The sequence below is a fragment of the Clytia hemisphaerica genome, unplaced genomic scaffold (genome assembly GCF_902728285.1).
Source record: "Clytia hemisphaerica strain Z4C2 unplaced genomic scaffold, Clytia hemisphaerica genome assembly, whole genome shotgun sequence".
NCBI lineage: Eukaryota > Metazoa > Cnidaria > Hydrozoa > Leptothecata > Clytiidae > Clytia > Clytia hemisphaerica.
In genome coordinates this window covers 446,584-460,419 of record NW_027103319.1, presented here as the reverse complement: position 1 = coordinate 460,419, position 13,836 = coordinate 446,584, and the positions used below count along the sequence as shown (strand labels likewise).

At 37.0% G+C, this 13,836-nt stretch overlaps 1 protein-coding gene across 1 annotated transcript; it reads right to left on the bottom strand.

Moving 5' to 3' along the window:
* Nucleotides 1–168: 168 nt before the first annotated feature.
* Nucleotides 169–12,125, bottom strand: LOC136814493 (leucine-rich repeat-containing protein 74B-like). Its single transcript, XM_067071051.1, has 12 exons — nt 10,372–12,125; nt 9,771–9,946; nt 9,348–9,455; nt 8,822–8,915; nt 5,954–6,084; nt 5,233–5,319; nt 4,840–4,955; nt 2,671–2,839; nt 2,282–2,386; nt 1,561–1,719; nt 944–1,005; nt 169–597 (listed from the first exon to the last, which is right to left on the bottom strand). Exons 1-12 carry the CDS (start codon nt 10,838–10,840, stop codon nt 477–479), a joined length of 1,797 nt encoding a protein of 598 aa, XP_066927152.1. The 5' UTR covers nt 10,841–12,125; the 3' UTR covers nt 169–476.
* Between the last annotated feature and the right edge of the window lie 1,711 nt (nt 12,126–13,836).

The following is a 13,836-nucleotide window of genomic DNA, read 5'->3' as shown; positions in this document are numbered from 1 at the left end:
TTTTTTCTACTTTTTGCTCCTTGCCATTTTAGCTAGTTTTAGGAAATAATTTTGTGCACCAAATTTGGCGAATTTTTCTAAAAGTCACTAAAAGTGAGTTTTTACATATTTTTCGATTCAAAATTCCATAATGTTTGTCTAGAATACTCATTTTTGGGCTAAATAGAATCTCGTTACACCGACATTGGTGCCAGTTCTCGACAAAATTACCAGTTCGCTACTCTGCCAATGTAAGTTCCTCGCCAGTTTACATATTTTCAAAGATTTCTGCTGCTCGCCAAAATTAATTTTCTTAATAATATGGTATTGCAGATATCCATCACATTTAAGCCTGGAGCTTTCGAAAATTAAAAAAAAATGCCTAGGGTTTAGAAAAAGTTCTATTGGTTTATATAGAGCTAATGTTTAAACAGTTCAAATGTTTCAATATGCCACAATGTAATGTCTATGCATGCTTGTGTCCAGTTTTTTGTATGTTAGAAGCCATGAATTTTAGGTAAACGTATACTGTCTTTTTCCATCTGTTCGGTTTTCTTTGTTATCTTCTTTTGAAATCTTCGTTCGTTCATCACTAATTGTTGTCCACTCAAAATCTCACTGAAAGAAAAAAAAAAAAAGAAACATATACAATCTATAGCTAGAACCTCTATCACTTGAATGTCTCCTTAACTCCAACAAGTTTTATGGTCCCTTTAGCAATGTGCGTGATCGAGTTATGGAGATTCCATTGTAGTATGTAATTTTCTTTTCGAAATTGAGAAGCGATGTTAGAAAGTCTTCAGATATACCCTGTGCCCGGGCTAAATAGAGTACCTAGAAAAGTAGCCTTTCCCATTGGTCATTTTAGTGAATTACGTAACGTGTTTTTCAGAAAAAGTAAGAATTGACGTGAGAAATATGAACGAACGATTTGAGCAGATGATCTAAAAATAACCCTTCTCACCTAAACTCTATGTCTCCATCATTGTTTGTGTCAAGTTGATCGATCAGATTTGTTATCTGCCCCTGAAGTGAAAAAAAAAATATGAAAGGCAATGTATATTCCGTACTACACGCTCTGCTCTTGAGAATATGTAGTTTGCACTGAGGTTGACGCTTGTAATTGCGTTTCTTTGTTCTATACCATAAAAATATTTCGCTTTTAAGACCTGGTGAATTTTAAGATTCTAATGTTTTTAGCTCAAATCCGAAATCTTATCATGCTTAGATGAATAATAGATAATAGAGTTTTATTCTTTTTGGCACCACAAGAAGACCAGGTTAGTTACCGGGTGCGATAATTTGGTAAAAGAAACTTTTGTTTTCATAAATTGATACCCTCGTTTTCCGCCTTTTTGACATTAAATTGACGTTTTTGTTTTCTGGACACAGCTTTTAAGCCAATGAAGTAAAATTAAAAAGTAACACAACAAAACTTAAGTTAGGCTTTCTTCTGAACAATTCCGAAAGAGTTTTTGAAAAACTTCTTTTCTACTACCTGCGATATCAAATCAAAGAGGATAACTTATTTCTAGCACACCCTGTATACTTATGTACCAATATCGAAAGCTTGAGTCTTACCTTATCCATTTTCAGACCTGCATTCATCAAACCTTTGACAAACTCGCCTTTTGTTATTTTATCGTTTCTGTCTTTATCCAATCGGAAAAAGATGTCGGTCAACCTCATCCGATTGTCCTGTATAAACTGTACTAAAACTTCCATATTCCCTGGTGGTGGCTGGAAAATGAAATAAGAATCGAAGAATATTTAATACTGTGGGTGATTTTTAAAGAAATTAACGACACATTTTGGCTTTCTTAATCTACAATCTGTGACTAGATGTTGTGACTAGATGTTGTGGCAAGAATTCCCTCCCCCTAGTATAAATGTTGATGCGTGGAAAGACTGCTACCATGTTCAGAAAAAGCTCACATCAGCACTGATATTAGGGGGGGGTTCAAGAAATTGCTACATATTTTGTCACTGATTGTAGTCTATAGGATATACGGACAACGCCCGCCCATCCTTAGAAATTAACTACATGCATATTCCCAAAAAAAAATTTGTTTTCCTCTGATGATTTAGATAAATGCTTAAAATTACCTCTAAAACACCTCACTCAGTAAGATCAAGGGACTGACGATAAAGCAAATGAGGGGAGAGAGAAGGGCAGTAAGCGGTGGGTGCGTTTTTTAGAATAGAAGAAGCACAACGTAATTTGCACGTAAAAAGTTTAATTTACGGTATACAGCCCGTGAGCCAAGTGACATATTATCATAAATGAAATAATGACCTTTACCTTTCCTTTTGAGAATCCTCCCATCCCACCTGTGATAATTTCAATATCTCGAGATTTCTGGAGGTTTTCGATCATCCACAGTGTTTTTTGACAAATTGTGATTTTCTAAATTCATAGATGAAATAATCAAAGACCACTATGTAAATACGTCAAGAACAATTCACACTTGTTAGAATTTTACAGCCTTTGATGCCAGAGAGACTAAGGTCGCTCAACCTAAATTTTATTTGTACTCCAGAATTTTTCATCAAAGTCAACGACCTATTTTAGAAATTATTTTTTTCTACGTCTGATAATCATGCGTAGAAAAAAATCTTCCATCGTGTTTTGCTTCTTAACATACTGAAACATCAAAGGTTGAGTCTCAATTTGGTAACTGTTCAACTCACCTCAAATGACAATAAATAAATAGAACTGTTCTTTTCCATTGCTTTCAAGATTTTTTGAACACCTTCATCCCCGATCGGGTTTAATCCGATTTTAAACGTCTCCAAAACGGGATGTACTGAAAGAGCGCCTACAAGCTTTGTTGCTCCATCACAGCCTATTCGATTGTTACTGAAATTGAGAATTTTCGTTTTGAATAATTGAAGGTTTTGCTACTACAAATTACCTCAAACTATCGTATCAACTCTTAGAATTGACATCCAAAGTATTTAGTCGTTACATTGATTTTCCCATACAAAAGCTTGAGAATTTCAACACGTAACCTTCTGGTAAACTCCATCTTAGTCTCCTGCTTATCCCTTTAAGCATGAATTGAAAAATAGATCTGGTCATGCTTATGGCTAGATCTTGATGATTCACCAGCCTTGCAAGTAGCGAGCAAAATATCGTAGCGTAGCCAGCCTGTGGCTCATGCCTAACATGCACCCAGACGACTGTGCACCCCCCGGTGGTGCACCCGTGTGTGGGGTCTTCCTGGAGGAATGGCGATCATAACAGTTAGCCTAACTCGTGAGGTCTGTTCACCCGTATATACTATATATGTCACTCTATAAAATAACCTTGAATTTCGGAAAATCAGCAACCGTCGTAGCCCAGTGCAATAGACTACATGTTTCATAATCGGAGACATGTAGGTTCGAACCACGGTAAAGTATTGAAAAGTCTCAAAAAATTCTTTAAGTCTCTGTGCATCATGAAGATTTAGCCGTAAGTCATGATTTCCAACATAAGAAAATGCACCAACATTAATTACAAAAGTGTGAAAACAACACGTGGAGAACAAGGCATGCCATATCTTCCTTCGTTTCGAGCGTAAAACCCTTACTATGTTAAGAGTAAAGCCTACTCAGGTAAGTTATGGCATGTCTCAAAAACCTGAAAATTAAAGTCTGTCTCGAAATAATTTGCAGCTGGAGAAAAAAATGGCTGTAACTTTTGATAGAATTCGAATTAAGTTGCGATTTTGTGCTCGTTAAAAAGATATTCGTGAGTGGAACATTATCAAGTAAAAAAATTGAGAAAAAAAAGGAAAATGAAAATGAAAAATGAAGAAGAAAAAAATCAACTTTTTGTAGAAATGTGGTATTACCATTTTCACGGATGCTCTTTCTTAGATCATCATCAATGTGAAAAAATTTTTAAAAATATTTATTCAATAAAGAGATCAAAAAAAGTTTATGCGGTGATCGACAAAAGGCTGTTTTTGTGTTTTTTCCAGTTTTTACTATTTTAGAGCAACCAGCAATAAACTTTCTTTGAATCTTTTGATTGAATGAATATTTATATTTTGAAATTTTTGACACTGATGATCCTAAGATTGAAAATCACTCCTGTGAAATGGTAATTATACCACATTTTACAAAAAGTTGATTTTTTCTCTTTATTTTTCATTTTCATTTTCCTTTTTTTCTCAATTTTTTTACTTGATAATATTCCACTCACGAATATCATTTTAAAAGCACTTAATCGCAACTTGATTCGAACTCTATCAAAGTTACCAATGTTTGCAACGAAGGATCCATGATGAGTTCGCTGTAGGGGTGTACCTAATTTTTACGCCCTTATTTCGCGAAAACCCGCAAAACTAAAAAAAGCTGACGTCAGCAAAACTTGTTTTTTGAGAACTCCTTGGGCCAAAGATAGAAACATGAATTTGGACTGAATTAGAATCATTTAAAGGATTGCAAAAAAAAATTTTGAATTTTGCTGACATCAGCACTTTTTTGCAAAATTCGTATTTGCTGTTTCTGCTGACGATAGAAAATTCGAAAATTTTTTTTTTGCAAATGACCCCAAATGATATTCAACATGGGTCCAATTCATGTTTCTACCTTACCAACTGGAGATATTAAAAAACAAGTTTGCTGACGCAGCACTTGGTTTTTGCGGTCTTCGCGAAATAAGGGCGTAACAATAGGTAACACCCCTACAGCGAAACTTCATCATGGTATCCTTCGTTGCAAATCATTGGTTTCCTCATTTTCTGCCGGCTAATGGCCTTCAAAAATTATGGTAATTTTCAGGTTTTTGAGATATGCCATAACTTACCTGAGTAAAAGCTTGGAGCTGTCTATCGTGTAGACTAGTGGGGAACGCAAATCATTTGTTACCTGATATCCAAGTGTTCAAGTGTTGAATTTTTCTTCAAATGGCGCCCTATCGCCAAACAACCAATGAAAGCCAAGCCGTTCCAGGATAAATCGAGTTTCCTCAATGTTGAATTTTTCTAGAAAGAAACATCGGATATATTCCTTAGGATAAAACAAGAGAAGAATCAAATACAAATAAAATGTTCACTGAATGTCACCCCAATCAGGGTCCATTTTTATAGAATCCTGGAAAAATAAATCCCTATAGCTTGGATCACAATACTTAGAATCCCTTATGGTATCCTCTAACGAATTCGTGGCCCTTCTAAAGATTGGATTATCTGCGGTTTTGTAGAGAGTGTAGAGGTCTGCTATTTAAGACAATAAATTATCATTTGAATCAAATTCACTTACACTGAGGGCGGCCGCAATTGCGACACCCCCTTTACCACGAATGGAATTCCACTTCAAGCTCAAAACTTCTATACTTTCGTTTAGTGCCTGAATAGAGAAAGGGGATTACTCAATCTGATATATGGAGAATAAAAGGAAATACTTTAACAATCGTACTCTGTGAGTCGTGCCTGCTAGTATAAATAAATTTATCTCATATCATGTTAGTTCAGGAAAATAATTGATCAAACTATAACTTTAATGTTAAGCTGTTTTTTTTTCTTCTCCGAAATCTTCCCAATACAGAAATTAAAATGGCTACAAAATATTAAACGGACCCCTCAGCTTTGGGCCGGAAAATGGGGTCAAAAACAGCAACATAATATCTAGAGCTTTTACATGTATTGTTAAGTTACGTAACTTTATCAGCCATCATGGAAGCAAACGTTCGAATATGTAGAGGCGATCCCATACGCAAATCGAACGTTTGCTTCCATAATGGCGGAAAACACGCAACTTAACAAACATGAAAAACTTTCTCTTATTTTACAAACTAGAAATTATCCATGATATGTATCATCGCAATGTCTTCTGACATTACCGGACCCAACAGCTGATTGGTAAAATTAGTCAATACAATACGTCACTTTCAACCAATCAGCTGTTGGGTCCGTGGAAGACATTGCAATGGTGCATATCATGGGTAGTATCTAGTCTGTAAAATAAGAGAAAAATAACTTACCAGTCCAGCACCCAAGTAAAGTGAACCATTCTCATGAAATTCATTATAACTCAAATCAAGTTCGACCAGTGTATCATTTGTTTTGAAAACCTCAGCAAATATTCTGGCTACCGGGTTGGTGAATTTATTACCTGTAAGAATGTAACATACATTGTACAACATGTGATGGCTTTAAATTAACACTGGCTAACCAAAAGTGGTGGAGTTCTCCACCATCCTCTAAATATAAATAACTTTATGACTAGACAAAACCCTGAAAAGCCAACATTATTTGAAAGATTAACTTCATATATATCTTTTTCTTCTTATCTCATACACTCTCTTTTATTCTCCTTTTATTTTTCCTTTTCTTGTATTTATAATCATATACAAAAAATTTATTGTTTTATCTTATACAAAATATTTATTCCTTTCTACATAATCTTGATTAACTCATAAAAGTTATTCTTTATTTTTATATGCACCTTCATATGCATTTTCAGATTACTTTATTAGGGAGTGGTCAGAAATGTTACTGGGGGGAGTGGGATATTTGAAAAATCCCCAAAAACTTTCGCACCCCTCCCCTAGCCTGGAAAAAAATTTCGAACCCCCCTCATAAGGCCCAATATTTTTCGCACCCCCCCCACTAGAAAATTTTACGCAAAAAAAGAATTCATACAGATGCGGTACAAAGTATTATTTGTTTGTATGACAGTTTTTTATGTCAAAATTAGGTAAGGGAGATAGTTTAGCCCTGTAAAGTGAGTATAGTCCTTTAGGAGATCTACCATTTTGATTGACGTTTACACCACGGGATTTTTTCCGTCGATTTCCATGGTTACGACGGAATTTCTCTGAAGTAAAAAAAGAAAAAAACCCGTGGGTGTAAACGTCATCAAAATGGTAGATCTCCTAGGAATAGTCCAGGGTTAAAATAAGAATCAACGAGTTATTTTCTCTGAGTTCCCAAAGTTTGGAGAAAATGACGGCTTATTTCCCGGATACATAATCTCCCTAATTACAGAGCATTACTCAATTACTCAAAATATCCTGAGGGGCCATCATGGTTGGCCCCGAAGGGAGAAAATTTTGAAGATCAGGTACTCGAGAACCTAAAATACAAGCTATTCTGTTGTTAAAAGGAGTCTGAAAAATAAAATTCTCTGAGTTTGAAATTTCCCTATAAACCTATATTTTCAGGTTTTCAAGGGTCTGTCAAAGCTCTGTGTATATAATTTATAAGATATTAGTAGAGACTAAGGAGGCACAACCATGGTTTGCGCAGACGGGAGAAAATGTCGATGTTTTTGACCACCATTTTAGCTAAAAGACACTTTGTTTTGACAAATTTCTTTCTAAAAAGTACTTTTTCAAACCACTCTGATAAGCTGTGAAAGCCACTAATCTACTTCCCTCATTTAGCTCAATGCTACAAACCAAAAGGGCAAGGCGATGATGCCCAAATAATGTTAGTATGACATGTACATATATGAAATAAAATAAATTCTGAAATCTTGAAACGTAAAACTATGAAATTAGACTTCCTACATTTTCTCTTGAGTTGCCCAAAAGATTTGGAACCCCCCCCCTAAACCCTCAAAAAAAATTTGAAACCCCCCCCCTAAACCCTCGAAAAAATTTTGGAACCCCCCCCCCTAGAAGAAAGAATCCTCCACCCCCCCCCCCCTAGTAGATACTTTCTGACCACTCCCTTACGTTATAGTAAACATTTTAACCAATTAAGTTAATATTACAAACCATATATATGTATAATATACATACCTTTCTTTTCTTTTATTAAATAAATCTCCCATAAAATCCATGCTTCTTCTCAACCACTAATAAATTAAAATTAATATTCTTCTAAAATCCTCTTAATCCTTTCTTAAAATTAAATTAAATCTCTTACTATCTCCATCTGGGGGGGGGGGTACTAGGGCAAGATGGGTTACGGGGATGCTCCGCTGGTCAGGGTACCTTTTTTAACCTCCACGAGTCCCAGGTAGGGTCACAAAAACAGCAAAATAGAAAAATCAGTCCCTCGTAGGGTGCCTATTTTTGGAAAATTTGGGGAAAAAGTAGAAAATTTGAGAAAATTTTGGAATTTCAGTCCCATTCAGGGTCACTTTTTTCGCAAATTTCGAGTCCCACGTAGGGTCCATTTTTCGAACCTCAGCGGAACACCCCCGTCAGTCGTCAAGGGTAGTACCCCCCCCCCCCCGGGATCTCCATGTCTTTTCCATCTTACATATTTAAATTTTAATCAGAAATTCCACAAGTTCAGTAGGCTGGGTACAGAAACTTAAGTAAACTAATTAAAATCCTCAATGGGTAAAGGTAGTTAAAAGAACTACAACACCCCTGACAACAACTTCACAGATCGGCTTTAAATTAACACTAAGATTTCTAAAAAAGTGACTAATTAAAGTGACTTTTACCAACATGAATATAAGTAGTCTAATGGAAAAACGGTAGTCTGTTCCACAGGTCGCACATTTTAATACATCACTCTTGGAGGAATACTGTATTGTATGTTGTACACTAAGTTTGCTGTTAATCACTAAGCATAACCACCTATTTTTACACTGAATTTTTTCCAATTTTGAGAATGGACCACCACCGTACTAAGTATCATGGGTGTCATGTACTAACTGCTCGACCCCCCCTGTAAATATATGCTTACTTGAAGCGGTCTGTCATTTTTTTGGAAAAGACTTTATTAAAACCATTTTTTCCATTAGTAAAGTCTACTTATATTTCGTGTTGGTATGAGTCACTATAATGGTCTTGCAGACAGAAAACATAAGGGTATCCATAGTATGCCTGTTTTCTCTAGTTAACGTTAAATTCTCTTTTTTTTTCATTCCAAAAAATCACCTAAAATACCTTTCAAAATGAGTGTTTTCATGTATATGTTTGTGAGCAACATTTCTCCAAGTTTGATTCCAACTGCATTACCAAGTTGATTTTCTGATAAATCCTGAAAAAAGAAAATGAAAAATGAAAAATTCCGAAGCCACATCACACAGTTTGACAAATGATCAAAAAGCTATCCCCATTCCCCTTAAGGGCAGCCAGCTGAAAACACATTTTATATGTAATTCGACATTCATTCGATAAGCTCCATTATTCGATAATATTGAATGTCATCGTCAACAAGAAACTCTCATAAACGACACTCTACTACTTGATGAAAATCCTATTCACCTTCAAAATCGGCAATTGTATATATAATGCCTACCCTAAAACTCACAACACAACGATTCGTTTATAAAGGTTTGTGAGCGAAAGGGGCAAGAAAGTACGTTCGAATCATGGAGCGAATTATCTAAACTACTGAAAATGTACGATAAAGTCAAATGTCGTCAAAAACGGTGGATAATAAAGTCGCACGACGGTGACGATAGCGTACAAGATGTGTGATAAAAGTATTTTCTTTCAACATTTCAACCAAACTTAGGCCAGCTGTGTATCCCATATTGTTGTTGGATAAATCGCATATCTCGATTCGACTGTTCGCCTATATAAGTAGATAGGTGTCATAAATTGATAATTAAACATACAATCCATACGATTTCGAACGCGACTCAAACTAATTTGCCCATTTTAGTCAGTCGAAAGACCTAAACATTTGAATTCTTCAGATTTTCTTAAATGTTTAAATGTTTTTGATTGAGTTTTTTCTTTTGCAATTTTCCTAATATAAAAAATTATGTGTTTTACAGTCCATAAAGCCTTAAAATGTTCTTTAAACTCGTTCTTAACATTTTTGCCTTCAAAACGTTATGTTCTTTTACAGTTTTGATAAGAGATATAAGTGAGGATTTTTTCTTACCGAAAGAGCTGATGAGAGTGCATTTGAAGCTTTTTCATTAAATCCTCGAAATTTCAATGTCATTTTTTCTTCAGGTAATTGCTTGATAAATGACGTAATAGGTATAATTTGCTGACGTAAGCATTCTTCACGATATACGGTTCGCCCGTAAGAATCTAAAGGTTCTTCTTCAACCTCTAGGAAAATGAATATTTCTTTAAATAAGCTAAATAGATCAAACTTCAATCACGTAAAAACACCAGTGAAGTTCTACAAGAAAACAGGCTAAATTCCATTTAAATAATCCAAAAATACATAGTTTCTAGAGGGGTCAAGACCCCCCCCTTAGGTAGGAAGACCCGTAAGTGGTAGGCCCCCTTAGGAAATACATTTGAAGGTTCAGTTCACCTTCGGAAATGCTATAGAAGATTGTATAGCGCGTAGGCAATCTTTTTCTCCAAAAGAAATGTATAATTTTTGTACTTAATTTTATGAAGACCCCCCTTTAACTGGCAACACCCTTGGAAACTTCCAGCACCCTCTTGTGCACGTCTCATCAAAATCCAAGCCCCAAGGGGGTAGAAACTATGGCCCTAATAAACTTTAAAAGCATAATAATCACCAGGGAAATCCTCTTCGACATCAGTATCAAATTCATCATCACTATTTGCACCAATCAAATCATGAGTTGAATGAATGCTATATTCTGATTGGTTCGTCTCATCAATATCCCCGCCAATCAAATCATCCATCTCATCAATAGTGCATTCTGATTGGTTTAGATTGTCATTTGTGCATTCTGATTGGTTTAGGTTGTCAATAACATTGTCTGATTGGTCTGTTTCAGTCTCTTTCCACGCTTGTCTAGATGGACTTTGTTGACACGATAATTGATTTTTATTTATACATTCTGAATCCTCGTTCACACTAATTTCGCTGATTCGATGTAGAACGGATTTTCGAATGTCATTTGATATAATTCTAGTTCGTCCATCGTTATTATTGTTATTAAGGTCAAAAGTCGAAGTTCTGGCAACAGTATCATTGTCACGTGATGAACTGTGGAAAGCCACTATGCACATATTGTGCATTTTCAAACGAAATACGAAAACAGACAAACGAACGGGGTCTTTCAAACTGCCTCTGATCGGGGTGGGTTCTCCCTGTTTGGGGAGATTTATTGTTTGACACCCAAGTATACATGTAAACTGACGCTTATGAGGCGTGACGAATTAAATGAAGCAGAGACTCCGCAGAGCCAACTGCGGAGGGTAAATGTTAAATGGTACTGACGAAATGAAGCAGAGTCTCCGCAGAGCCAACTGCGGAGGGTAAATGTTAAATGGTACTGACGAAATGAAGCAGAGTCTCCGCAGAGCCAACTGCGGAGGGTAAATGTTAAATGGTACTGACGAAATGAAGCAGAGTCTCCGCTGAGCCAACAGCGGAGGGTAAATGTTAAATGGCTGGACTGAGACGAAATGAAGCAGAGTCTCCGCTGAGCCAACAGCGGAGGGTAAATGTTAAATGGCTGGACTGAGACAAAATGAAGCAGAGTCTCCGCTGAGCCAACAGCGGAGGGTAAATGTTAAATGGCAGACACGGACTATGGACTGATTTAATTACAGAGACTTTACTACGTAGATTTTATGGTTATTTATTTTATTGAAGAATTGATGCATCAAACTTAAACCTTGCTACTACTCGTGCTTTGAATTCTATAATACCTAACCGGTTCTCTTCCAATAATAGCTTGGGATCCTGAACTAATCCGGGGACAAATATAAATATTGCTGTTGAGGATAATTGTCGGGAGTTACTTATTGAGCCGTAGCGGCCCGCCCGTGACAGATGGGGGCTACAACCGGGATTGTTCAGGAAAGCATCGAATAGTGACATTGGTTTGATTTGCATTACCATTGAGTTTTACCGTATTGAAATTGAACTTGAACATTATTGACATTGATTATTACGTATGGAATTGTGCATTTAAAATGGATGTGGTTATTACTGACATTTGACGTTGAATTATTATGAATGAAATTGTGTATTTAAAAGTGGATGTGGTTATTATTGACATTTCATATGAAAGTTGATTAAAGTGGTGTCAATTTTAGCAAAAGTTAGAAATACATTCAAAAGACGTACAGAAATTCATGCTGAAGGAGAGGAACGAAGTTTTGGTTGAATTGTTTAAGACCGAACTGTTTGTTTGATCACTTGAATGGCTTGCAAGTAGCTGTAAAACCTATATAATGTTTGCACGGTTGAACAAACATTTTGAAACATTTCAAGAAAAATTCGGTTGATCAAACATTGTTGAATGTAGTTGATTGATGTTTGTCTTGGTTGATCGAACAACCATTATAAACCCATTAAGCTTTTCTCTGGCTCAGGAGTTTTGATAATGGTTTTGAAATCATCAAAAAGTTTATGAGATTTTTTTTCGGCTGAGAAGATAACCTTGAAGGAGCTGTTGGAGCATAACCTAAGGAAGAATTGCCCAAAGGGAAAAAGGAGACGAAGCTAGCCAGGGAAATCACAAGGCAAGAAAGAGAACTTCGAACGACGGAAAGGAAAATTCGAAGGCTGAGGTACTTGGAGAAGAAGCAGAAAGATCTCGTTGGTGAAATTCAAGCAATATCTACATCATTGGAGCTGAGGGAGTACAAAAAACAAGTCCTCTAACAAGTTTACACTCAGCTGTCAACGTTTAGCTAACTTGTACTTGTTCCAAGTACTTACCTAGCGTTTTGTTGATTACCTACGGACTTGGGGTTACTTTTTTTAAGAAGAAGTTTACCCATTTAACCTTGTAGGGGCTGAGAAACATGATGTATTCCTTCGACGAAGATCCACCAGCATTGGAAGACGTGTTCCGAAATGAACTTTGGGATCTTGTTTCGATCTTCACTGATGATATTATCATTTACAGTGACACCTTCGAGGAGCACCTAGAGCATATCCAGACCGTATTCAAACGATTGCGGGACGCCAGATTGAAAACGAAGCGAAAGAAGTGTCACTTTTGTGTTCCAGTCCTCAACTTCTTGGGTCATGAAGTGTCAGCGGAAGGGATCAAGCCAAAGGTCGATAACGTCAGGAAGCTTTTGGACGCCAAGAAGCCAAAAACGACCAAAGAAGTCCAGTCATTCCTAGGGCTGACGGACTATTATCGTTGCTTTGTTCCTGGGTACTCGAAGATCGCCAAACCTCTTTACAAGTGCATCCCAAAGTTTCAGTGGGGAGAAGAGCAAGACAAAGCCTGGCAAACCCTAATTGAAAAATTGATAAACCCGCCCTTGTTGGAGTTCCCGGATTTCAACAAAGAGTTCATCCTCAACACAGACGCTTCTGGGTTGGCTTTTGGGTACGTGCTGTCACAGACTTGGGGTGATTATAAACCACATCCAATCAGATACGGAGGTAGGGTTTTGAGAAACGCAGAGATACGATACACGATCTCGGAGAAAGAGCTGCTGAGTTTGGTGTATGCAGTGAGGGATTGCAGTCAATATCTCGAAGGACGTTTCTTCACCATATTTACGGATCATCAACCCCTGACTCATGCGTTGCGATTCCGCGATTCGAGTGGAAGCTTGTCCAGATGGGCTGTTCTGCTACAGCAGTATTCTTTCGAGATCCGCTACAAGAGGGGAGCGAAGAACAGTGATGCAGATGCAATGTCGCGAGCTCCTATCCAATCTGTCTCTGAAGCATTCGTTGGGAGTGTTCGACTTGTGCCCACGACAGAGATAGCCGCAGAACAAGAGTGTGACCGACCATAATGAAAGTACTTTTGAGAGTTTGGGGACCAAACTTCACGTTGGCGGAGGTGTTGTCACGTGATGAACTGTGGAAAGCCACTATGCACATATTGTGCATTTTCAAACGAAATACGAAAACAGACAAACGAACGGGGTCTTTCAAACTGCCTCTGATCGGGGTGGGTTCTCCCTGTTTGGGGAGATTTATTGTTTGACACCCAAGTATACATGTAAACTGACGCTTATGAGGCGTGACGAATTAAATGAAGCAGAGACTCCGCAGAGCCAACTGCGGAGGGTAAATGTTAAATGGTACTGAC

What these genes read in the sequence shown, in the direction of transcription:
- LOC136814493 (XM_067071051.1), bottom strand. Translation starts at nt 10,840, where the DNA reads ATGCACAATATGTGCATAGTGGCTTTCCACAGTTCATCACGTGACAAT. An exon ending in GAAAACACTCATTTTGAAAG is followed by an intron (nt 6,085 to 8,821) that starts GTATTTTAGGTG and finishes ACATTCTTACAG; the next exon opens with GTAATAAATTCACCAACCCG. An exon ending in GATGGAGACATAGAGTTTAG is followed by an intron (nt 598 to 943) that starts GTGAGAAGGGTT and finishes TTTTTCTTTCAG; the next exon opens with TGAGATTTTGAGTGGACAAC.